General features: G+C 35.2%; 1 protein-coding gene across 2 annotated transcripts; it reads left to right on the forward strand.

The window, feature by feature from the left end:
* Nucleotides 1–26,246, forward strand: LOC128015343 (rap guanine nucleotide exchange factor 4-like). Of its 2 annotated transcripts, XM_052599090.1 has the most exons (29): nt 1–234; nt 3,473–3,615; nt 4,588–4,676; nt 6,390–6,536; nt 13,264–13,336; nt 13,414–13,478; nt 14,341–14,447; nt 14,597–14,718; nt 15,857–16,040; nt 16,218–16,302; nt 16,385–16,445; nt 17,401–17,477; nt 17,588–17,734; nt 17,857–17,963; nt 18,068–18,153; nt 19,438–19,516; nt 19,767–19,917; nt 20,059–20,147; nt 20,258–20,288; nt 20,390–20,468; nt 21,391–21,537; nt 21,880–21,977; nt 22,901–23,026; nt 23,127–23,305; nt 23,434–23,575; nt 23,664–23,751; nt 23,845–23,909; nt 24,157–24,211; nt 25,127–26,246. In XM_052599090.1, exons 1-29 carry the CDS (start codon nt 167–169, stop codon nt 25,252–25,254), a joined length of 3,018 nt encoding a protein of 1,005 aa, XP_052455050.1. In that variant the 5' UTR covers nt 1–166; the 3' UTR covers nt 25,255–26,246. The 2 variants fall into 2 exon arrangements, with proteins under 2 accessions (XP_052455050.1, XP_052455051.1); XM_052599091.1 differs by lacking the exons at nt 1–234; nt 3,473–3,615; nt 4,588–4,676; nt 6,390–6,536 and adding an exon at nt 11,032–11,124.
* Nucleotides 26,247–26,777: the final 531 nt, after the last annotated feature.

The raw sequence follows: 26,777 nt of genomic DNA on the forward strand, positions 1-26,777 counted from the left end.
TTCTTCGTGTCAGTGTGTGCAGTCACGCTTGTAAACTCGTCGTGCGTGGACGTGGTGACGATGAGTCCACGCCACCGAGGCGGGGAGGGGCGCGAGCCCTGATGCTGATGCGCCCGAGTCGACGAGATCCGCGATCCGCGACGCATTCTCACCAGTCGAGCAGAAGATGGTAGCGGTGCACGCCTCTGCGCACTCCGTGGCCTCCTCAGAGTGGATCATCTGCCTGGACAAGAGGTGAGAGACACCAGATTCACGTCCGAAAGCGATCTTTACATCCGTTCATTAAATGTCCAGAGGAGGAGCTGCAACAAGGTGAAAGCAGCAGAACGCGCGTTTGTCTGTCCTGCGTCCCCGATGCATCACCTGCGTCTGAATCCTCATCATGTGTAAATGTGCTTTTTGTTTTCTGCAAGGATTTTGTTGTGAAATTGTGTGGAAGCTGCTCTGTTTATCCGTCAGCATCAGCGAGAGTGAATGGCATGCTTCTGCTGGTGTCACACCATGTGAATTTCTTGCGTGCATCCTATTTTTGAAGGACATATTTTAATCAATTTCTTTAAAAGGTATGCTGCAGCATTAAATCTGCCTGTTTATGACTGTGTAAGAACAATATGCTGCGGGCTATTTAAAACAGAGTTAATAATTAGGCTGCTTTTGGAAGCTCACTTTTTGGTTCTGAACTTTAAGGTGCATGAACATATTGAACATTACTAAGAATATTTACCTTCTCCCAGCCCCTCCTAGTCCAGACACAGCCCTGCAGGTTACCATGGCGATGGGAGGGAAAAGTGAGATCACCTTAATGGGTGTGATGGGATTTCAGAGGCTGATGTTTTTTAATGGACTCTTCAAACATGGTCGAGCACATCGTCTTCACACTGATCAATGTAATGGTTCTTTAAGATATCCATGGTCTCATTAACATCCGGCAACAGGATGCATTGTAGAGATCAATAAATGTGCCACACATAAAGAACAAAACAGACTTGACTGTTGGATGATACTGTAGTGCACTGTGCTGCTCTGGCAGTTTCTACAGATCACTGACACCATGAATAGACCATACTGACTGAAGTGACTCTCTGTCGTGTCATTTAAAATTAAGAGCAGGTGGTTGTCTGGTGCTCTATTCTGTTTAATATGCTTGATGATGAAAGGGTTAAATTTTGCTGGGAAGACAGAAAGAGTTAAACTTTCTGTTGCCTGTTACCTTCCCTTCCATTGATGTTTATATGCAAAAATATGAAGTCAGAATAATGATCCCCCACTGAACTGATGCTGTGAGAAAGTGTTATTTTAGAATTATTTATATACTATTCTATTATTTATTTATATTTTGCATTCGTTTTTGCGTTCATATGCACAGTTCAATTTAAATTGTAGTTTGAATTTATGTGTTTTTGTAATTTTATTTGTTCTACTTAGCTTTCATTTATTTTTTATTTCAGTTGTTTTATTACTTCAGTTTAATTTTATTTTATTTCACCAAGGCAACATTTCTATTTTTCATCTAACATATATGTGTCATTTCAGTTTTATTTCAATTAATAAAAATAATTATTTTTATTAGTCTTTGAAATGGTCACATACTGATTCAAGTCAGATTTTCATGTTTCATTTTGAGCATTAAATATCTATACTGTAAGAATAAATCTGTAGAAAAGGCTTAGGGTTAGGTGAGCTATGCATCTAAACTGAAGCCTAAACCTAATGCAAAATTAATAACCTGTGACTCTTCCAACATTGTCAAATTTAACACCTGACATCATTTATTGTATTTTTATCTCCTCCAAAAGCAGCAAGAAAGCCAGATGCATTGATTCTGACAGGGTCTAGCATTTAAACAACTGCAGTTTTAGAGGAACTAATGCCTTTAAAAACTGCATCTCTAATGCCTACTGCAAAACCTCTGGAAACTGGTAAGGCAAAAAAAAAAAAAAAAAATCAGATGCAGAGAGACACAAAGGGAGAGGAAAGTGCTTTTCAAAAGACTCTTTAGAGAGCTGAAGAAATCTTCACAGTGTGCTGGAGCTATATGAGAAAAAGAAAGAAACATGGGTGAAAAGAGCGTGGACGAGACTTTGCTGTGCACCGGCGGCCTCTGTGATGCAGTGTCCATTCTGTGCCCAGCAGATGTATGCTGGTAGTGTTTTTTCCACTCCACTGAGTCTCTGCACATAAAAGTCAACAGCACTTTCATCCTCTCACATCCACAGAAGCACAGGCGGACTAGCCCGGATCACACGAGATCGACCTGGCGCTGCTCAGCATAACCTGCGGGCAAATAATAAATATGGATCTGAGTGATGCTCTGAATACATACATATGTGTATATATATATATATATATATATATATATATATATATATATATATATATATATATATATATATATTTATATTTATTTATTTATTTGTGTGTGTGTGTGTGTACATATATATTTATTTATTTATATATTGTATATTTCCATATATTTTTGTTTCATAAGGGATTACTTAATGTCAGAAATATCTTGTCAGTATATAGTCAGTGGTACAGATATTTTTATGTGTTGTTATTAAGCATCTTGAGTATCTGATAATTATAATAAAAATATTTAGAAAAAAATAATCAGCTTTTTTAAAAAAGGTTTTGGTGATCTTGGTTTGTTGAAGTTTCAAGACCTGTACTAACAGAGCAGGTTTATTTATTCATTTGATATCTCCTGTGCAACTTCATTTGCTTGATTAGTCTCCATGTGATATTTGTCCCACTGCCCTCGGTTTGAAAACAAACAAACAAACAAAACATGTCTTTGAAGTCTTAATTTCCTCATGCTGTAATCTCCATAGCAACAAGGCATTTCTGTGTAAAAGAGTCTGAATGACAGCATACTATTATTGTTAAGAGAGGCACCTTGTTCACTCAAGTGTGCAACACACACACACACTCACACATGTACCTGTCACTTAATGAGCTGAGAGGTGAGAGCATTGCTATATTTGAGCAAAATGTGAAGAGGATCTTTATGTGCTTGCAGACAGTCTTTTAATCCCTCATACACCTTTGGAGAAAAACGCTGCATGACTGAACATATAACTCATATAAAGATTATATACTTCTGTTTACTCGGGTATGGTCAGAAACCAATACTTCAACAGTTCAAAAGCTGCAAATAATTATACCAGTTTCTCTTCAAAGATCAATTATTAGTTCAAATCAAGCAACTGTAGTTCTACATTATTTTGGGAAACACTTGTTTTATTAATGTGTGCGTGATTCATAGCTTGTATTTTGACAGGGCAGATGACAAAAACATTAATCTTGATCACGTTAATACACAAGACAGCACAATGTGCTTATAGTAATGGACACAACTTCGTCTGTCCTTGTTATTGTCACATGCATCGCTGCAGGTCAGGATTTTCTTGTTGGTCGCTTTGATAAGAGAGCGTCTACCCAGACCGTAATGTCTATTTGTCTGTTTTTGTAGACCAGCAGAACGCTCTGGTGAAGATGTGGATATAATTCTGGCTCGGATGAAGGGTGTGAAGGCCTTCGAGAAGTTTCATCTGAACCTGCTGCAGCAGATCTGCATGTGTGGCTTCTATGAGTACCTGGAGAAAGGCATCACCTGTAAGAAGCACATTTAGAGCTGCATTTTTAGCATGATGCTTCCAGATTTGATTCCATTTTAAGGTTGTTTTTTGTTTGTTTGTTTTTTTGAGACCAGTTAGAAAAAGTGTTTTCAGGTGGCTATAGGAAATAAATTAATTAAAATTATAGGGTTCTTAATATGCCTATATGATTATTTAGAGATTAAATAGGTATTTGATAGTACACTACCATTCAAAAGCTTATTTTTTCCAAATAAATTAATACTTTTATTTAGCAAGGAGACAGCAAAAATAATTATAATGGTACAAAAGATTTCTAATTTCAGGGAAATGCTGTGCTTTTAAACATTCTATTAATCAAAGAATTCTAAATTCACCATTTTTAACACTAAGAATAGTAAGAAATGTTTCTTGAGCACCAAATCAGCATATGAATGATTTCTGATGACTTTAATATAAAGGTTTCTGACAACTGAGTTTTTCTTTCACAGGAATAAAAAACATTTTAAAAGATATTAAAATAGCAAACAGTTATTTTAAATTGTAATAATATCTTACAAAATATTAATTTTTTTACTGTATTTTTGATCATAAATGCAGACTTGGTGCAGATATGAGATATTTCGAAAACCTTAAAAAAAATATAACCAACTCCAACATTTTTAAAGGTTGAGTACATTATAGGTTCTTCATTGGATTCTGGGTAATTTAAAGCATACTTAGATAGTTTACCTAATAACTAAAAATGAAATATTCTCTCTGGAACCTGAAAATGTCCTCCTATGCTTTCAGGCTATAAAACGTTTTTATTTTCTAATCGAAAATGCTATTATTAAGCATGTGGTCCTGAAAGTTGAATTTGCCACCTAATGAGACAATAAGAAGCACATGTTATGTCAAGGAAAAGAAGTAGTTTTCCTGCTGAAATCTAAATGAAGAATTCCTCTGCAATTTGTGGATCAGTATTCATAGACTCTGTGTTTGCCCGCAGTGTATCGGCAGGGTGACATCGGTACCAGCTGGTACGCGGTTCTGTCTGGATCTCTGGACGTGAAAGTGTCTGAGACAGCCAACCATCAGGTAAGAGAGAAGCCTCAATCTGCTAGGAGTCCGCTGATATAAGTAGTAGCTTAGCCTACGACCATCATACAGAAACTGCTACAAAGATCCCTGCTGTGAGTAGGCGAATGGTCCGCGGCTGGCCTTGTTAATAGTCTGATATATGAGGACGCTGATGCAGTGCTCCTGGGGAAGGAAGCATCTCTCTGTGAATCCACTGGGAACACAATGAGTCACACTGTCAGATGTGTTTACTGGCCCTAAAGCATGCATCAATCCCACACAACTGAAGAGGGATTTCCAAAGATTCCAGAAGCTCAAAATCAAAGCTCTCATAAACTCAAACCTTTCTCATCAATTCTTCCAAAATCTCTTCTACCCATATTCACATTTGACAGCTTCTGACAGTATGTCAGCAATCATAAGATTTGTTTCTATTTGTATATTTTTTCAGGAATTGACTTAAAAAAAAAAAGAATGTTCTCCTGTACTATGAATGAGTAACCTCTGAATAATATTTCCCCCTTTGAGTCTGTATGTATTGTAGCATTCATATGTAAAGCATTCTAGTTGTACTTGATTACATGCACAGAACTGACACAAGGCATCACGTTATGCTTCTCCTTCACACTTCTGCTGTTGCCCTGCAGCTATGAATGTCCTGCGTGCAGCTGAATGTGTGTGTGTGGTTTTGTCTGCATACAGTATGTGCCTGTGAGAATCCCTGTTTCATTGATGCAATATTAACGGCTTGTGTGTTGCTCCAGATTCATGGAGGGATCCGTTGAGCAATAAGCTATTATCACGCTGCTCTGATTAAATGAATGTAAAACGCGAGAAGAAGTGTATTTGTGGATGTAATATGATTCAGTTATGAGTATGTGAGCTTGTGTTTTACTGATCTCAAATCACTTGTTATGTGCAACAACCTTTTTGAACCTCACTAAGCGTATTCCCTTAAGGTGTGCATATATTTACATAAATTACATTAATTAGAACAGTATTTAAAGGAATAGTTCACCCAAAAATTACAATTAGTTTCAATGCTATAACAATATAACAATAAAGATTTAGGTGTATTTTACAGCCATGTGGAACTTTGAATTTTAAGGTATAGTTGACACACAAATAAAGATATGCTGAAAATATATTCATACTCATGCCCATCCAAGTTAGAAGAGTTTGTTTCTTCAACTGAACAGATTTGGAGAAAATTAACATTACATCAATTGCTCACCAATGGATCCTCTGCAGTGAATGGGTGCCGTCAGACTAAGAGTCCAAACAGCTGATAGGAACATCACAAATAATCCACACGAATCCAGTACACCAATTAACATCTTGTGAAGTGAAAATCTGCATATTTGTAAGAAACAAGTGTATTTTTAAATGGTCATTTCTGGACAAAATACTGGACAAAAGTCAGTAATCTATTTCTTCCTATTTTGAACGGTTTTTAATTGTTTCTGCTTGTAAACTGTAATTGATCTGTGCAGATTTCTCTCCTGATTCAGATCGGATGACTCATTTCACAAGACATTAATTGATGGACTGGAGTCCTTGTGGACTCTGACGGCACCCATTCACTGCAGAGTGATGATGGCACAGATTTAATTTTGGACAAATCAACATATCTATTCCTGAAAGATCTTTATAATTACCTTGCAAATATGTTATGGTCTTTCTCTCTGTTTGTCTTGCACTCTTCTTAATATATTCTTCTTTTTTCTCTAGGATGCTGTAACGATCTGTACTTTGGGAGTGGGGACAGCATTTGGAGAGTCAATTCTGGATAACACTCCTCGACATGCCACGATTGTCAGCCGAGAGAACAGTGAACTTCTGCGCATCGAGCAGAGGGAGTTCAAAACCCTGTGGGAGGTATGTGTGTGTGCAGGTGTTACTGCTACAGCTACAACTAAAATAACATCTGTAAAAAGCTCAAAAGTATCTGCCTATGGGCAGCTGAAACTGAGTTTCCAGTCTTTGGAAGGCAGGGTTTCGGAGAGAGGCTGCATAATGTTGATGTAATTCAGTGGCTAAGTGTGGCAGAGAGTAGCAATATGACTAATACTGGCATCTTGAGTTTTGAATATTTTGAATGGCATATGACCATACTATATTTGCAGTTTTTTTTTATTTGTGCAATGGATAGATATTTTACAGTTGCCAAATTACAGTACACAATTTGTATAGATTTCTTTTAAGTGTATCAATTTTAAATACATATTTATTTTTGTTTAGGATGCCTATTTATTTATATTATTTGTTTTATTATTATTATTATTATTATTATTATTTGCATAATGCATACTATTCTACATAATCATACTATTCTACTCATTACTTTTTTAGGCTGCGTAATATTTTAATATGTAAAATACAAATTGAATGAATTAATTAACCATTTAATTTCATATAACATATCCAAGTCCTGTGACAAAATGTTTAATGCTACTGTTTATCATTGCATACTGCATATTACTTTACATTGCCATACCATTCTAAGATCATGTGACAAAAATGTTGCATGCTATTATTTATCATTGCATACTCTTCTATTCATATTGTTCTACATATAATATTCTACTCATTAATATTTTAAGCTGCCTGGTATAAGTCGTGTGACAAAAATGTATGCAACTTAATTATTGCATCATGCATAGGATTCTACTTATTTTGTGTGTTGTTTTCTTTCTTTCTATTTTAAGTAGTCAATAGGCTATACACATAAAGTGTAGCATTGTGCAACTATTCGATTCTGAACATAGCCAGTGTGATTGTAACAAGGCTCTTTTTCAGTAGTAATCACTGAGCATCAGTAACACGAGGGGGCGCTCTCTGATCTGCGAACAGCTTGGTTGGCTCTTCTTGTCTGTTCAGTACAATAAGACAGTGGTATGCATGGGGGAGGGGGTACTCGAACCCCTGTCCCTTTAATCACAGACGATAAAGTGCATTTTTCGTTTGATCTAGATGCCCCCATTTCTATTTCTATAGAGAGCACCTGGAGGGCACGCAGATCCACCCCCACACACACACCATGAAATTTTTACCTGTATTAATGTGTATGTGTGTGTGAAAATCAATTCAGTAGTCATGTGTTAGTCTTTGAAGTTTGACTCATTAACCTAGCAGAGAATTGGGAGAAAATGTATTGAGATATTGTAAAAAAAGGCAAGATATCCGTATTCATCTCCTTAAACAGATTTAACATGGTTGTTAATTCCCAGTCAGAAGCTTTTGAGTGTGTTTAGGACAGTATGGATGAAACGCATTACACACACACTTTGATAAAGTAGTTTATGCGTGTCCTCATTCTTGAATCTTTCCAGCATGAGGAAAAAAGACATTGTATCAAATACAAAATGGGTTTCAATCACTGATCTATAATATAGATCAGTGGTTTCAATCCCTGCCTCATAAAGCCTTTTTCTTGATATGAATGAAATCTCATATCCTTCAGCATTCAGTAATGCCTCAGAGGAGTCTTAGACTCTCTTATTGGCTGTTATTGAAGGTGTTAACCTGAATTATAAAAAACAACAACATGATAACATAAAAGATATATATAAATATTTATCAGCCTCTGTATATGCTTCTGCTTATTATGCATCTTCATAAGCAATAGTTATGTTTATAAAAGTGAATATTCTGCATTTACCTCATACATCATTCCAAACACTTTTTGTTTCAAAATTGTAAAATTATTGTAAAATAAATACAATAATATATTCCATATGACTCATTCACTATATTTCAAGTCTTCTAAACCCACACAAAGACCATATTTCATTGAAAATCTTCCTCCAGCTCTCATCTATGTTCATGTACATTTAAATATGGGACAACTTGACAGGTCAAACTTATCAGGAATTAACTTGTCATTTATGGTATATATTTCAGATGCAGTGCTGCTGGGTGCATATGATATATGGTATAGATGGGTGCATATGGTATAGATTTTATATATATGTATATATTACATTACAAAAGCAGCTCTTTTGAACTTTCTATTGATTAAAGGATCTTAAAATAAATGTATAACAGCTGAACATTCAGCTTTGCCAACATGGTTAGAGTTACTATATCTGTGAACTCCTGCTTCTTCTGAAGAATCTGTCTTCAGTGCTATTGTATTATGACTGATGTATTGATCTAAACATTAATAATGAAGGGATGTGTGACTCAGTGTGTGAGAGACACAGAGGCTGTCAGGCTTGTCATTAGCGCTGCATGCGTGTGTAGATAGTATCACATTTACATTTACATTTACATTTAATCATTTAGCAGACGCTTTTATCCAAAGCGACTTACAAATGAGAACAATAGAAGCAGTCAGGTCAACAGGAGAACAACAACAGTATACAAGTGCCATGACAAGTCTCAGTTAGTCTAGTATAGAACGCATAGCCAGGATTTTTTTTTTTTTTTTTTTTTTTTAAATGAACAAAGACAAGAAAATGAAAAGTACTGGTGTTAGTAGGTTAAGTGCAGGCGAAAAAGATGAGTCTTCAGACGTTTCTTGAAAATTATTAAAGACTCAGCTGTACGAATTGGGATTGGGAGGTCATTCCACCAGCTGGGCACAGTCCAGGAAAAGGTCCGTGAGAGTGATTTTTGTATCACCCGTGACTCAAAGCTCGCTAGTGACCATATGTGCATTATTTTTGTTTCATATCTCACATGCGCAGCTGAACAGTCAAACATACAGTATGAATTATATATCATCCCTCTGTCTCTCTCTACGATATTCCTCCTCTCTCTCTCGTAAACCTCCTCTCATTCAGTGCTCATAACACACTTTTTTGTTTGTATATGAGTAGTGTGTGTGTGTGTGTGTGTGTGAGTGTGTGTGTGTGTGTGTGTGTGTGTGTCAATGAGGGAAAGGGTGATAGAGTTCAGATTTGTGTACGGTGTGTCATCCACCACTTCAAACCCTTTCAAACTCCTCAGCCACAATCACAATATGTGTACTGAACTCCCATCAATACAAATGGCATAAAAAATGTTCTTATAAACTCATATACATTTAATAACAACCCAATCCATCTACAGACTTTAAACCTCATTAAAAGTTGAAAAGTATGTGCCAAGTAAACAACATTTATTTGTTGTGCTGGCTAAGTATTAAATGATTAAAATCCTGGAATTAAACGTGTTGTGATCATGCTGCAATAAATATAATATAATTAAAAAACAGATATAATATAAAACAAATACATTTTAAAAACAAGCATAATATATTTAATGTAACAAAATTGTAAGAAGATGATTGAGAGATAATAATTATAATATATCTGTTTTTTAGCAAAGGTGAAGAGAAATCATATACTGTACAATTTGAGGAGGTCTGAGATAAAACACAAAAATAGACTCTAGAGAATCAGTACATAAAATTTACTTCAGTAACTTACTGACTGCTTGCTTGACAAGTGTGGTTTTTTTCCTTTTTTTTCTGAACAACAAAACTGATCACATGATGTTTATAAGTTGGACTTACAGTGTTGTATTTTTTAACTAAAACTAAATCTATTTTAAAAACCCTTTTTGTAAATTAAATTAAATTAAATTAAATTAAATTAAAACTTAACTCAAATGGACATTATAAATGTTGCCTTGGTAACTAATTAAACAAATAAGTTAAAAGTAAAATTACTTTTTAAATAAAATAATAAAAAACAGAATAATTAAAATAAAGAACAATTTATTTTTAAAATTATAAAAAGAACAAAAGCACATTTCTAAGCACAAAATTACTAAAAGTTATTAAAGTAAACTTAAATTCAAATGAAAACTGAAAAAAAGATAAATTAACATTTAAAAAATATATACTATAATACTAAAATGACACTAGACTGACAGACACAGTTCAAATGGATTGGACTTGACTGGAATATGCAACAAAACAGTGTCCTCTTAATGTCATAAAACAATATTAGTGTATACCTGACTGGAAAAGGGCTGAACTAACTGATACTCAAAGACTGTCTACCTTCCTCTCTAATGTGATAACGGTGATTTCACTACAACTGCAGGGCACACACACACACACACACACACACACACACACACACACACACACACACACACTCACACAGCTGTCTGTTTAGTGTGAATATAATTTAATACTCTAAATAATTGATAAAGCCACAAGCTTTTGAGAGCCTTTTAGCAGCCCATAGTTCCCTCTCTCTTACTCATGTGTAATGCTGTGATACAGGGTGAATTGAGTGAATGCAGCTCTCTGATTGGCTGCAGCTATTGCCTGGCAACGACAACTGAAGTCCAGTCAGATGCTCAGACAGAAAGATCTGAATCACATTATCCATATGTGTGTATCTGGAGCGTCAGGGTGTGCGGGTTTGAGTTCATGTCTTTGAGCATCTGACTGAGAAGCACTGGAGATTTTGCTTGATGATGCTGGGAAGCATCCCTGTCAGTCTACACTCCACAAACTCTTACCAGGGTGAGTCCCATTGGCTCAGTGTCTTTAATTGTACCACATGCACAAAGATTTTATGCTAATTTCATAGTTTATAATCAAAGAACTCACACGTATAGATATATTAGTACCTGTTCAGAACAGTATTAATATCAATGTGGTTTTTGAGGTTAATGATCTCAGAGGTGTTTCTTTGGAGGAGATAAAGAACAGAATTGATTCTCACTGGTTCTTTTCTTCTGTACCTTCCTAACATCTGATGTTTGAGAATGTAGTATTTCTGATAGGATGGTCATGACTTGATAAAGAGGCCAGCGGTGTGAGGTGAATATCAGCTGCTGAAAGCCGAGGATGTGCGCTGAATGTCGAGGGGCTTCTGTCTCTCCAGGTCAGCTCTGTGCCAGGCTGCAGGGGGCACCGCCTGACCGGTCAATGAGGGAGGAAGTACTCTTGTTTTGGTTGCTTATATGCTGTTAATTGCATAATCCTGGCTGAATTACTTAACCTATGTGAAGGCAGCCAGCTGGAAAGAGCAACAATGTATTATATTGTTGTGTGTGAGACCCCTAATCTCGCCGTATGTGGTGAAGGATCCTGTGGAGCTGCAAAAACCCTGCCAGACATCATTTATTTTCAGCCTTTAAGATGCTTTTATATATTATGGCTTAGTTTGTATTCTGGAAAATACATCATGTTCTATTCTATTCTATTGCCTAATAGCATTGTGGCAGCAGCTAAACATAAACTACCCAATTTTTTTATGTACACATTGCATAAACACTAATGTTCAAAGTTTGGGAGCCGGTAAGTTGATTTGCTTGTTTATAATTAATTTACCTGTATTTATTATTTCTAAAGAAATTAATGCTCATTATCAAATTAATGTATAGCCTTACGAAACACTAAAACTCAAAACATTAAAAAACTCTTTTCAGTCCCAAACTTTTCAATGGTAGTGTATGTGAATGTGTCATTAGATACACATATTTCTATATAAGATTTGTGATCTCAGTCATGTTTATGCAGAATTTTATGGATGGTGTGAAAGTGTCATCATATTCGTACTTTATAATAATAAGTGATGATTCTGTAGAATCCTTTAGACTGATGATTGATTGAGAACTCACTTGTAGTTGAGGAAGTGAGAGAGACAAATCAATTGCTGAAAGGTTTAAAAACCCAATAATTAAGCTTAAGTAGTAATTTAAAAACTTCCTAATAATTTATTTATATCACTATTTTTAAAATATCAAAAAAAATTTAAAACAAAATGTGTTTACATTTTTAAGTTTACAAGATAACGTTACAAATTGTGTAAAAATATTAATACTATATTTAGGATGAAGTGTATCTTGAAATTTGTTTTTATTTAAAAAAAAAATACTAGATTGTTGAATTATTTTTTAAGAAGCATAAACCTCACACAATTTTGGGTTGCACTTTATTTTACAGTACGTGTACTAACATGTACTTATAGTGTACTTACAGTGTATTTATCTAAGAAAGTTCTGGTAATACAGGGTAATTACATGGGGTAGGGTTAGGTTTAGGGGTAGGTTCAGGGTTAGTACCTAGTTATTATTACATAGTTATTGTAATTACTATAATAAGTACATAGTATGTACATGAGGAACAGGACTGTAAAATAAAGTGCTACCCAATTTTGTTTAGATTTAGTTTCACTTTTTTTTCTTCACTTTTATGGGTGGTTGGAAATATTATTTTAAAAACAACAAAAATACTGATTAAGAAAATATTTTTTTGCAATGTGGTGCAAGTGTGGTGAACTCAGGCCTTCTCAACTTCTCAGTCATTTTGAGAATATCTACACAGATTTCCATCAGGTGCAGTATAATGTGTGCGTGTTCGGGCCAGTATCAGGGTCTCATTCATTGCCTGCTGTTCCTCAGCTGCATGTGCCACCTCGTCACCATGGTGACAGGGAGAGGAAAAGAATGAAAACATCTGAATATTCATAGTGATCGTTGCCATGCCACAAAAGGCTTTGATCTGATTGGTGGAGTTCAATGTTCTTACTACACAGCTTTCACTTTAATGATGTGAAGGAAAATGAAAATGACCCTTTTTGAAAATGTCTCAGTGCACGTCTGAGATTTTGAGGTCTTAGAACACATTTTCATTGTGTTATTCTGTGTTTTGCAGAAATACAGGCAGTGCATGGCAGGGCTTCTCGCCCCGCCGTATGGAGTGATGGACAGCGGGGCTACAAATGATAGTGAGTATCACTCATAAACATACACACTCACATAATAAATCAGTCATTATTTCTCAGCAATTTTCTGTTTGATGCAGGAATGCCGGACAAAGAGAGCCTCAACAGTGACCCTCTCAATTTTATGTCAAAACACCTGAATAAGGTACGAATGATTTAATATCTATTTACTTACACCTCATATAGTGAAAGTTGCATCATGTCCCCATTCATCACAGTTTAATGCGTTGTATAGATATAATAAACGGACAGTAAAACAGTAAAATTATTTTTATTACAATTTATACAAATACCTGTTTTCTATTATAACATATTTTAAAATGTTTGGCATTTTTTTTTGTGATTGCCAAGCTGTATTTTCAGCATCATTACTCCAGTCTTCAGTGTCACATGATCCTTCAGAAATTATTATAATGTGCTAATTTGCTGTTCAAGAAATGTTTCTTATTATTATCAATGGTGATCAATGTTAAAAACAGTTGTGCTGCTCAGTAGTTTTATTTTTACATTTTTATTTTTATTTGAATTATTTGATGAATAGAAAGTTTAAAAGAACATAATTTATTTAAAAAAAATGTGTGTATGTATATATATATATATATATATATGAATTATATTTATTTGAATTTGTTGAAACCTCTGTAATTTGGACTTGCCGAGTTCAAAAATCAATATCAGTGTTCATAAATCAATATTTTAATTATTTAATTTTTGACTAATTATTTAAAGCGACTCAAAAACTGTTTTTGGTGATTAATTTGACAGTAATTCCCATTACCATGCACATAATTCAAGACCGCAGGCACCACTTTTAGACAGATTTATGCTAATTATGTGTAATTAATTGAATTTAAAACACCATCTGCGAACAGATGCCATTTACACTAGCAAATTGAGTGCAGGCCATTGAATGTTCTGCTTCGCAGATCAGAAAATAGGATGTGCAGGAATGTTTTTCTGTGCCTCACTCTTAACTTCCTCTCTCTCTGTCCCGGATTTTGATTCAGGTCCCATCAGAGAAGATTTTAAGGGCAGAAAAAGTATTACGTAATGCTATACTGGCCAGAGCTCCCCACATGATCAGAGATAGAAAATATCATCTGAAAACCTACAGGTGTGTGTGTGTGTGTGTGTGTTGCCTATGAAAAATGTCATATGGCACAACTTATGCATGGTTTATTCAATTTGGTCATTACTAATATATGTAGAAACAAGTACAGTGCATGTGTTGAGCGTGATCTGTGTGTGTGTGTGTGTTTACAGACAGTGTTGTGTGGGCACTGAGCTGGTCGACTGGCTGCTTCAGCAGAGCTCGTGTGTTCACAGTCGGGCTCACGCTGTGGGAATGTGGCAGGTGCTGCTGGAGGAAGGGGTCCTGAATCACGGTACACCAGCTTAACAGACGGGTCATTCCTGCTATGCAGTACCTTTTCACATCTCAAATTACACTACTTAAATTGGAAATTATATTACTTAGATTTATTTTATGACAATTAAATGATCATATTGATTGTTTTATTTTTTAAGTTCACTACACTGGTTTGAGTATTTAATTTATTTTAAGTATTGTAGATATTTCTTTTTTTTACTCTCTGATTCTTTCTGAGATTTATTATATTATTTTAACCTGTGTTGGTTTAGTATTATTTAAATACTGTTATAGTATTATGAGTATTTTTAATTATATTTAATTTTTATATTTTCATATATATATATATATATATATATATATATATATATATATATATATATATATATATATTTTATATATTTTTAAAATTAACATTTTTTGTGTGTGTAGATTTCAGGTTTAGTCATTTTTTTAATGTGCTTTTGTCATTTTTATTAGTTTTTTTTGTTAGTTTTTTTTAGCTTCAATTATTTTTTATTTAATTTGACTAGCTTTAGTACATAAACTTAGACTTTTTTCAGTCAGTTGCCAATGCAATATTTAATTCTTAGGTTTTTCAGTTTAATTTTGTATGTATTATTTATATTTGATTTTATTTTAGCTTTATTTCAATAACAAATGTAAAAATATAAAAAATGTACTTAAAGGCTGTGAGTCAGGTGCTTTCACAACGAAACACACAGCATCTCCATGACATGGCAAGGGCAGCAGCATACTACAACGAGAATAAAAGTTATGGCTTATTTCTTTGAGTAAACATCTGGGTGGTGTTATGCAAATCTTCCCACATAGTGAAGTAGACGTGGGGGCGTGTTTAAATGAGGCATTTTAAGGGGGTGTCTTAACTTTGATAAAGAATCTCTTTGGATTTGAGACTAGTCTTTGCAACCTTACAGATCTTCTTTATGCACCAAGAGTTTGTAACACACCAAAGAGAAAGATTTTTTTTAAATTGCATCGTATGACCCCTTTAAAGAAATGACTCGGCTACTAAAACCCAGTAATAGCTTGATATTTTTGTTTAAATGACTTTAATTAGAGCTTCTGAACAGATTCATGCACCAGAACACGTTGTATTTTATGTCTGTTCTTTCTTTTTGTTGATTTGACAGTTGACCATGAGCTCAACTTTCAAGATAAGTACCTCTTTTACCGCTTCCTTGATGACGAGGAGGAAGATGCGGTGTTGCCTAGCGACGATGACAAACGTGAAGCTGAGGAAGAGCTTCAAGAGATCCTGCTCTTTCTCTCCCAGATCGGCCCTGACGCACACATGCGAATGATCCTCAGGAAACCGTGAGTGGCCAACAGCGCTCCCTGCAGTATTTATTCATATGAAATGTGCATTTGGTTCCATCAGGACAGAGTGCTCTTACCGTATACTTCTTAAGCAATGTGTTCATATACAATTCTGTTTTTACTCCTCCTGAACTATTTTTATGCGTCTATCTTTTTCCTTTTTTTTCTTTATAGGCCAGGTCAAAGAACAACTGAAGACCTGGAGATTATTTATGATGAGCTGCTGCATATCAAAGCTCTCTCTCATCTGTCTAACACTGTAAGTCGTCTGTGCCTCATTTCCACAGTAATGCCTGATATCCTCAGCACTGGTCTGAACTGTGCTGTGCTGTCCTCTGCAGGTGAAGAGAGAGCTCGCCAGTGTCCTCATCTTTGAGTCACATGCCAAAGCAGGCACTGTCTGTGAGTTTCAGTGTCTCTCTACTGCTCTTTAAGTTCTGATAGCTAAATTTTACACACTTGGTACAGCTAAAAGATATATAATCATAGATACACTATTGTTCAAAATTTTGGTTTCAGTAAGATTTTTTTTTAAACTCACTTGTGCTTTCCGAAGCTGTATTTAACTATTTATTATTTAAACTATTTAAAATCTCCACAATTAAAAGAACCAAAGACAGTATGTCTGTGTGCATTACATTTATTTAATACACATTTCACAATTTGAGTTGAATTACTGAAATAAATGAACTTTTCCATGACATTCAAATTTATCGAGATACACCTGTATCTGTATATATATATATCAGGAAAACCACTTAATTTTGCAAAATATTATTACAATTTAAAATTACAGTTTTCTATTTTTATATATTTTAAAATGTAATTTATTCCTCTGACAAAGACGCTGAATTTCCAGCAAACATTACTCCAGTCTTCAGTGTCACATGATCCTTCAGAAATCAGTCTAATATGCAGATTTTCTGCTTTAGAAAGCTTTGTAACATTTGTTACTGAAAGTATGTCTGCTGCTTAATATTTTGTGGAAAACATTATACATATTTTGTAACATTATAAATGGTATTAATGTCACTTTTGTTCAATTTAATGCGTACTTGCTGAAAAAAGTATTATTTTCTTCAAAAAAGCCTAACTGTTCCCAAACTTTTGAGTGGCTATGTTTGTCTATGCTAGTTTCAACCACTGTACTTGGGTCTTAGGACCCTATTACGAAAATACAGAATAAAAAATTATTAAATTTTTTCAAAATTACTATTATTTAATTATTTAATTTATTTAATTAATAAATAAAAAACATTTTTCTGGCACTCGCTGCCTCCAAACTTTTGAACAGTAGTGTAAACACTCATAGGTTGGCTCAGTCATGTTCTCTGTGTGTTTGGGTTCTATATTTCAGTGTTTAATCAAGGGGAGGAAGGCACTTCTTGGTATATTATCCAGAAGGGATCAGTAAATGTTGTTATCTATGGCAAGGTAATGTCAACTTACATGAATTCTGTTTACTCATGTTAATGTGAAATGGCATACGGTTTCATTTCTTTACACATTTAGATGATTTCAGACTGAGTCCTGTGTGTGTTTAGGGTGTGGTGTGTACGCTGCATGAAGGAGATGATTTTGGCAAACTGGCCTTGGTGAACGATGCCCCCCGCGCTGCTTCCATCGTACTCAGAGAGGACAACTGCCACTTCCTGAGAGTGGACAAAGAGGACTTCAACCGTATACTCAGGGTACACGGACATCTATCAGTCATCGTTAAGACGCACAAGCACCAGGAGAATGAGTAGTTAGTCGATCTATGAACCTAGCGTCAAAATGAAATCATTGCATGTATTTTGGTCTGTGTGTGTAGGATGTTGAAGCAAACACTGTGCGTCTAAAAGAGCATGACCAGGATGTTCTGGTACTACAGAAGAGTCTCCGGCCCTCCAGCCATGGAAACATCCCAGCCCACTTCAAGTATATGATCACATCCATCAGTCTTGATCCATTAACCATAAATGAATCCATCCATCCATTTATTTACACAAATTACATTTGCTATGTCTGGGTTTGCTGAACAGATACACTGTGATGTCAGGCAGCCCAGAGAAGATTCTGGAGCATCTGCTGGAGACGATGCGTCTGGACATTCATTTCTCTGACCCAGGTACTGTACCATCTCATTCATTGCAAAATTAAATTAATAACCTAAAACTTCCTATCGAAGGAACAGTTCACCCCAAAATAAAAATTGGTCAAGAATTTACTCGGGCCATCCCAGATTTTGGCGGAATTTAGTAGTACATCAGTTGCACACCTTAGGATCCTCTTCGGTGAATGGGTGCCGTTAGAGTCCAAACAGCTGATAAAAACACTACAGTAATCCACAAATAATCCTCACCACTTCAGTCAATCAATTAATGTCTTGTGAAGGAAAAAGATGTGTGATTTTATAAAACGAGTCCATAATTACAGCATTTTTACTTTAAACCGTTCTTTCTAGTGGAAATTTGAGTCCATGATCTATAATAACGTCTCCTCCAGTCAAACGTGTCCATCCCGTTGTCTTCTCACATTAAAATCTACCAACCTATTTGTTTAGAATTATTTTGGACTATTTTTTCTTGTAAACGGTGCTTGATCTGTGCATACAGTATTTCTCTCCTGATTTAGACGAGATTACTTTTTATCACTGGAAAAAGCAATATACCGTATTTTTCGGACTATAAGTCGCACCTGAGTATAAGTCGCATCAGTCCAAAAATACATCATGATGAGGAAAAAAACATATATAAGTTGCACTGGACTATAAGTCGCATTTATTTAGAACCAAGAACCAAGAGAAAACATTACCATCTACAGCCGCGAGAGGGCGCTCTATGCTGCTCTGTGGTAGACTACAGGAGAACTGAGCAGTATAGAGCGCCCTCTCGCGGCTGGAGATGGTAATGTTTTCTCTTGGTTCATGTCTCTTAGTTCATTTCTCTTGGTTCATGTAAAATTAATTTTGATAAATAAGTCGCACCTGGCTATAAGTTGCAGGACCTGCCAAACTATGAAAAAAAGTGTGACTTATAGTCCGGAAAATACGGTAATGGATAGAGGGCTGTTTGAGGTTACAAATGTATTTTTAATGGATTTTTCATACAAACACACAGATTGGTACATTACAAGATCTTATTTGATGGACTGGAGTGGTGTGGATCATTGTGATGTTTTATTCATCTGTTTGGACTCTCATTCTGACGGCACCCATTCACTGCAGAGGATCCACTGGTGAGCAAGTGATGGAATGATACGTTTCTTAAAATTTGTTCTGATGAAGAAACAAACTCATCTGCATCTTGAATGGCCTGAGGAAGAGTAAATTCTAGGCAAATGTAATTTTTTTAATAAATTATTATAATTTATTTTTTAACTAATTGAAAAAAAATAATAATTTCACCCACAGACCCAGCTCTGGATGATTTTGTGCTTATGCACTGTGTCTTCATGCCCATCAGCCAGCTGTGCCCTGCCTTTCTGGCCCAATATCCTTCTAGTGGAATCAATAAACGTCTATCTATCTATCTATCTATCTATCTATCTATCTATCTATCTATCTATCTATCTATCTATCTATCTGTCTATCTATCTATCTGTCTATCTATCTATCTATCTATCTATCTGTCTATCTGTCTGTCTGTCTGTCTGTCTGTCTGTCTATATGTCTGTCTGTCTGTCTGTAAGAACACCATGCTTTTTTCATAAGTATGCATATGTTCCTTAGCGCATGTGTACCTACCACTCTCAGGCCTCTCAGGGCTCAGAGCAGGAGCGTCTAGACTACTCTGTTGCCAGCAAGAGACGGGTGTTCAGCTTGGCTCTGCGCTGGGCTACCCTGCAGGGCCACCATCTGTTGGAGGATGACACGGCGCTCAGCTTTCTGGGGGTTAGAAGCATACACAAACAAACATACACATGCTGGCGTAGAATCACTTCCCACCATTCTGCATGGAGGTTTGATAGTCTAATGAGTGCATGAAACCAAACTGACTATTATGCATGCTGAATGTGTTTCGTGTGCATTCAGGAGCTGCACGGGTACGTATCTAATGATGCAAGAGTTTTGCGTCCGCTGAAGGAGCTACTGCCTGAGCTGGAGAGGATCTTGAAACAGTAGTATGTTTTTAGTCTGTTGTGTATAGGTCTTTTGGGCTGTTAGTATTAGCATAATCTGCCTGGTTAATGTTACTGATGTCCACCTGTGTCTGTTCCTTTTGTGGTCTCAGTCCAGATGATGCACGAACCTCTCAAAAAAAGGTAATGGTTTCAGATCTACTTTATATATGTTCTATATTGGATTGTTTTTAAAAAATATATATACATATTTTGCCATGTTCTTAAGCATTTTTTTTTCTCAGCATAAAGTCCTCCTGCGACAGTTCAGCTCTGGAGAGGAGAGGCTTACAAAAAAGCAGCCAATAAGGAGCTTTGATGACAGTGAGTATACGTATATAACTATATGAAACGTTAAGCATTTGGGGAATTTTTTTTTTTTTATTAAAACAAAGAAGTTAAGTACTGCTGTTAATAAAAAAATAAAAAAATGGGGACCAAATACTAATAAATAAGGTATTCAGACATGCATGTTAATTTATAAATTCGAAATTTATATTTTTATTATGTTAACATTTCACTTTTTCTTTTGACAATTTCAAGAAAAAAAAAATAAATTAAATAAATAAATAAATAAATAAATAAATATATATATATATATATATATATATATATATATATATATATATATATATATATATATATATTTTTTTTTTTTTTTTTTTTTTTTTTTTTAAGCATGTAGTCTCAGACATTAAGACAATCCCAGCTAACTATAAAATATGTTTCTAAGAATGTTTTTCTTAAGTTTACATTAAGTTATGAAAATTCCAAAATTGATATTCTCGGAACAATCAAAACATCCAGGTTTTTAAATGTTTTAAAAATGTCTATTAAGGTTAAACTACTGTTTTATCCATTATAATTTTTATCATCACGGGAATGTTACTTTTGAATGCTCTCTGAACATTGTGAAACAAATTTTATTTTACATCAAACTAAAAATTTTACGATAAAGTATTCCATGAACAATGTATTAATAATCTTTTTCTGCTAATATTTTGAAAAAAATGAATCAATATGATTTAACATTCTGTTGATGAATGTAAGAATGTTTCTTCATATCTTTGAGATTCTTTACAGAGTGTTAGCCAAATTTCTGAGAACATTCCCTGTGGTTGGGATATAAAATATATAAAATCTGTTTAATTTTTGGAATGACTAAGCGTTCATCATACAATCAGACAGTCAGTCAGTCAGTCAATCAAATGTCCTCTCTCTTCTTTGTCTTTCTATGTGTGTCTAGTTCTCCTGAAGGTGTACTGCAGCGATCACACTTACACCACTGTTCGTGTTCCTGTGCTGGCCACGGGGAGAGAAGTGACCGCAGCTGTAGCAGATAAACTAGGATCCACTCAAGAGCTGCTTTTGATAAACCTCAGCGCATCTGGAGGTGATCCACATACACATTAATACATAATGAACAATAAGTTGCTCTTGGAGATGTGACAAACAAATACACACGAGACATTATAGATATTCAGCCCTTTTGTTGCTCTAGCAACATTCTGTATTGAAGCACTCTCTGTATTATATAATCCACATCCAGATCAATTTCATACTAAACCTTTCAGAAGTATTAGCATGACTGTAAATCCGTAGTCTAAATATTAATGATAGGAAATGTAGTGCATTAAATCTATCATAAAATGTATTCGGTGTTGATTGTAGAGCTGAAAAGGTGTTCAAAATGTGGATTGTGTTCTGGCTAATTCTAGGCTTTATTTCTGTGTAGAGAAGCAGATTTTAAAGCCCAATGATGTATCAGTGTTCCAGTCGCTGGGAGTGAATGGCCGGTTGTTTGTCTGCTCCAGAGAACAGCTTGATTCACTGGTGAGACCAAATGTGAAATATTCAGACACTTAAAGGAAAAGTTCATCCAAAAATGAAAATTTGCTGAAAACTTTACTAAACTTCAGGCTATCCAAGATGTAGATTACTTTGTTTCTTCATCAGAACAAATTTGGAGAAATGTAGCAGTACATCACTTGTTCACTAATGGTTCTTCTTCAGTGAATGGGTGCCGTCAGAAAGAGAGTCCTAACAACTTATAAAAACATCAGAATGATCCACAAGTTATCCACACCACTCCAGTCCATCAATTAATGTCTTGTGAAACAAAAAGCTGTGTGTTTGTATGAAACAAATTTATTAAGGCCATTTTAAACTTTAAACTGTCCATAATAACACTAACACAAAACACCATAAGATCCACCTGGACTGTTTTTGCTCGTAAACAGTGCTTTACCTGTGCATATTTTATTTCTCTCTCGATTCAGATGAGACAATTTTTTGCAAGAAGCTGTGGTTTAAAGTTAATGACGGATTTGTTTCCTATAAACACACAGCTTCTCATTTCTCAGGACATGAACTTATGGACTGGAGTGGTGTGAATTACGTGTGGATTATTGTGACGTTTTTATCAGATGTTTGGACTCTCATTCTGACGGCACCCATTCACTACAGAGGAACCATTGGTGAGCAAGTGATCTAAGGCTACATTTCTTGATGAGTTTCTTCTTCATAAAATATCCTGATGAAGAAGCACACTCTTCTACAACTTGGATGGCCAGAGAGGGTGAGTAAATTTACACCCAATATTTTTCTTGTGAAGTTAGTCTTGGTGAGCATAAAAGATCTTTAAAAAACATCTTCATTATTCAGAAGTGTAAAAATATTTTTGTTGACTGGATATGTAAATAGTTTTGGGGTTTGTATTTGTGTGTATTTGGTAATGACTGTGTATGTGTGTGTAGAATCCGCTTGCAGAGCAGGAAGGTCCCTCCACTGGCTCTATGTCCAGTTTTGAGCTGATGAGCTCTAAAGATCTGGCCTTCCAGATGACCCAATATGACTGGGAGCTTTTCAGCTGTGTACATGAGGTAAAGATTCACATACAGTGATACACACACACAACTGACATTTTTAACCCACAAAATGTGCGGTTTAACTGTGTGTGTGTGTGTGTGTGTGTGTGTGCAGTATGAGCTGGTCTATCATACGTTTGGCCGGCAGGCGTACAGACGCTCTACAGCAAATCTGGAGCTGTTTCTGAAGCGCTTTAATCAGGTGCAGCTGTGGGTGGTCACAGAGGTCTGTCTGTGTGGGACGCTCAGTAAACGTGTACAGCTACTCAAGAAGTTCATCAAGATTGCCGCCCAGTGAGTTCTTCAGCACACACATATAAATTCACCAGAACTCATCATGAAACCTATAATGTGTTATATAATGTGTTATATTGAACCGATAAGCACTTTATGTATGTGTGCTGTGCATCTTATTCCCTCAGCTGTAGAGAGTTTAAGAATCTAAACTCTTTCTTCGCTATTATTATGGGCATGTGCAACCCAGCCGTCAGCAGACTCAGCCAGACATGGGAGAAACTGCCTAGTAAATTCAAGAAGTTCTACACAGAGTTTGAGAGTTTACTAGTGAGTCTATTTCTTCTAGCTCTCTTTGTTAAAAGTTGTTATTTTGTGATTGAAGCTAATTGCTTGTTGATTTATGTGTTTCTATCAGGATCCATCCAGGAATCACCGTGCATACCGACTCACTGTGGCTAAGATGGAGCCGCCAATCATTCCCTTTATGCCCCTCCTCATTAAAGGTGTGGGCGGGGCCTAGCCCCTATATTCTGGATATGAAGTACTTGCTGTCACAAATTTCTTTTCTACAGCATGAAATATTTCTTGTATTTCAGACATGACATTCACTCATGAGGGGAATAAAACTTTTATTGATGGACTGGTGAACTTTGAGAAGATGGTGAGGATCTCACTGTTATCAGTGCAGTGTTGTTGTTGTAGTAAATACTATCGTAGTCTTTATTAATATTTTGAATTTACTTTTATTTTGATACTATATATATATATATATATATATATATATATATATATATATATATATATATACATTGCAGCTGTATTTCAACAACAACACTGAATCTGTGACTTATCTGTACCATTATCTTACTAACTAGAACATATATACTTACACTTCATTCTCTCCTCAGCGGCTGATCGCTAACACAATCCGAGCGGTGAGGCACTGCAGGAGCCAGTTGTTCAGTGAGTCATCTACACTCCAAATCTTTACAGCCCTAATTCATTTCTCATGATCTGCCCGTTTGTGCTGCCTAGTTAAAAAACAAAAATCTACATCCCAGAGTTCAGTCAGTCATATCATATTCATAACAATCTGAGGTTAGATAATCAGGAAAACTGGTTGTGAATAGAGGATTAAAAAGCATGAACGGGCATTAAATCACAACAATTTTTAAATGTCTAAATGTATGTTTAAAAATATTGTAAATAAAATCCCATAAAATTTACAGTAAAAATTTTTTTAATTCTGTGACAGTGTTTCTGGACAAAAATGGTATACTGGTACCTGTATATTTTACAAATTCTAACTTTATATTTCATTAATTGATATAATGTTGTATTCAAAAAATAAATACCATAATAAAACAGGTGCACTAAAAAGCCATGTGATGAACAAGAGTTCAACGTGATTGGTTTGTCCATAAACATAACCAATGGTCTTATACATAGATGATGCATACACACAAAAACAAAACGTCATCAGGGTAACACACATTACTCTAAAATAATGCAATAAACACTTATGATATGTAACATAAACCTCCTGATGAACATAACTGATAACATACTGTAAATAAAAAAAGTAAACGATTTGATTAAAAGGTAATTATACAGCATTGCATATGTCATGCATGGACACAGTTTTCACTGTTTTCTGCAATTGGTGTCATCTAGAAAATAAAAAAGGGTTATTTAGTATTCAGTACTGTGTTATTTTTTTATATGCAGTCCATTTAAATAATTTTTAAAGAGCAAAAATAGCAGCTTTAATCACAACAGGTTGATTTGTAGAAAGTCAAGTCAAACATTGTGGTTTAAAATATTCCACACAGTGTACTGAAGCACTGGTTGTTTTAACACTGTTCCCACCTCCATCAGATGCTGAGGTGTCTCCAGCTAGCAAGAACCCACAGGAAGTGAGGAATTATGTGCGTCAATTGAATGTGATTGACAACCAGAGAACCTTATCCCAGCTGTCCTTCAGACTGGAGCCGAGGCGAGGCTAAAAAACAATGCTCAGACTTTTTCTCTCGCTTTTCCCTCTCCACTGTATATCCAGTTTACAACAGTACAACTCAATTTCACGTCTATCAGCTGCTAGAGCAGCTGAATGCTGACTGTATGTGCTATCACTGCCAACTGAACTACATGTGCAAGATGCATTCTCTTATGTATGATTGTTTGTGTGCGTGTTTGTGAGTTGCTGTTAATGCCTTCAGTCATGAAAACCACCCTGGTTGACAGTGTGTGTTTGTGTGTGTGTGTAAGCAGAATGCACTTGGTAAAAGTATTCATCCGTCATGTGAGGCTCTAGTTCATTCCCATGATACGACCGTGTAAACCTGCTGCCTGTGCTCAAGCCTGCATTTCTATGATCCTATGAAATATTCAGAACAATCCTAAAAATTAGAGTTTAATGCAAGCTACATATCATGCATACAAATAACAGTGCGACTATGATCCTTTGCCAGCCACAAAAAAATGAATTATTGGTCTCCATAAAACCTTCAAAGGCCTCATTGTCTTATGGTATGTTGTTTTAAGTCTTATAAATGAAAGTATTCTGGCTCAAGGACTATTTTTTTACCACTGGTAAATTGTATGCTAGTAACTTACCTCTCGCCATTGCCTGTAGCATTATTGATGTCATTTTGTACATTGAGTTATATTTATATATTATTGGGTCAGACCCATTTTGCTAAGTTATCATTATCGGTCTGAGAAGGCCTTTGTTTGTTCTCATCCTGCCTTTTGGAAATTGAGACACTGTGTGTAGGGCACTTATTTTCTTTTAGGAAAATGTCTATGCCTACCTTGTACATAGTATAATCTAAATAAATGTGTCATTAAACATTTGGTGTTGGTGTGATTGGACTTTTCACTCAAAACAAGTGTTTTCCTCCACTTGTTCCTCGATTTTATTGCCTTCTGTCTCTGCTCTGTTTAGCTCGTATTTGTTCTCTTCAACAATAAAGGCTTGGTTTACCCCAAATGAAAATCCTGTCATTATTTACTCATACTCATATGTTTCAAAACCTGTACAAATTTATTTCATAAGAAGAACACAGAAAGACGTAAATTAGTTACTTTCATTTTTAGGTAAACTAATGCTTTTATATTTGACGCATAACAGAACAATATTCAAATATTATATTGAAATGATAAATTAATATATAATAAATTAATATATAAAAAAATATATATTAATTCCATACGAAAATCCAATAGAGTATTGCAACTGGTAAGTACAGGTAAATAAAGGAGATTTCAATGCGGTATTTATACATTTTCAAGGCAATGATATGTGCATGTGAATATGCGTCATCAATATATATTATTTTATATATATTTTCGATCCATTTCTAACTCTCTTGAATGTAGGCCTACATAAAATGTGAGACATTTAGTGATTAATTATTTTATGAATATAATTAGTAACAAACATTAATTTATCTATTTAGTTACTTTTTAAACCCTTTCATTGCCTGCCTGTGTCCGTGTAGAGGCGCTGTTGTCATTACATTTGTAA

The sequence above is a fragment of the Carassius gibelio genome, chromosome A6, assembly GCF_023724105.1.
Source record: "Carassius gibelio isolate Cgi1373 ecotype wild population from Czech Republic chromosome A6, carGib1.2-hapl.c, whole genome shotgun sequence".
NCBI classification, from domain to species: domain Eukaryota; kingdom Metazoa; phylum Chordata; class Actinopteri; order Cypriniformes; family Cyprinidae; genus Carassius; species Carassius gibelio.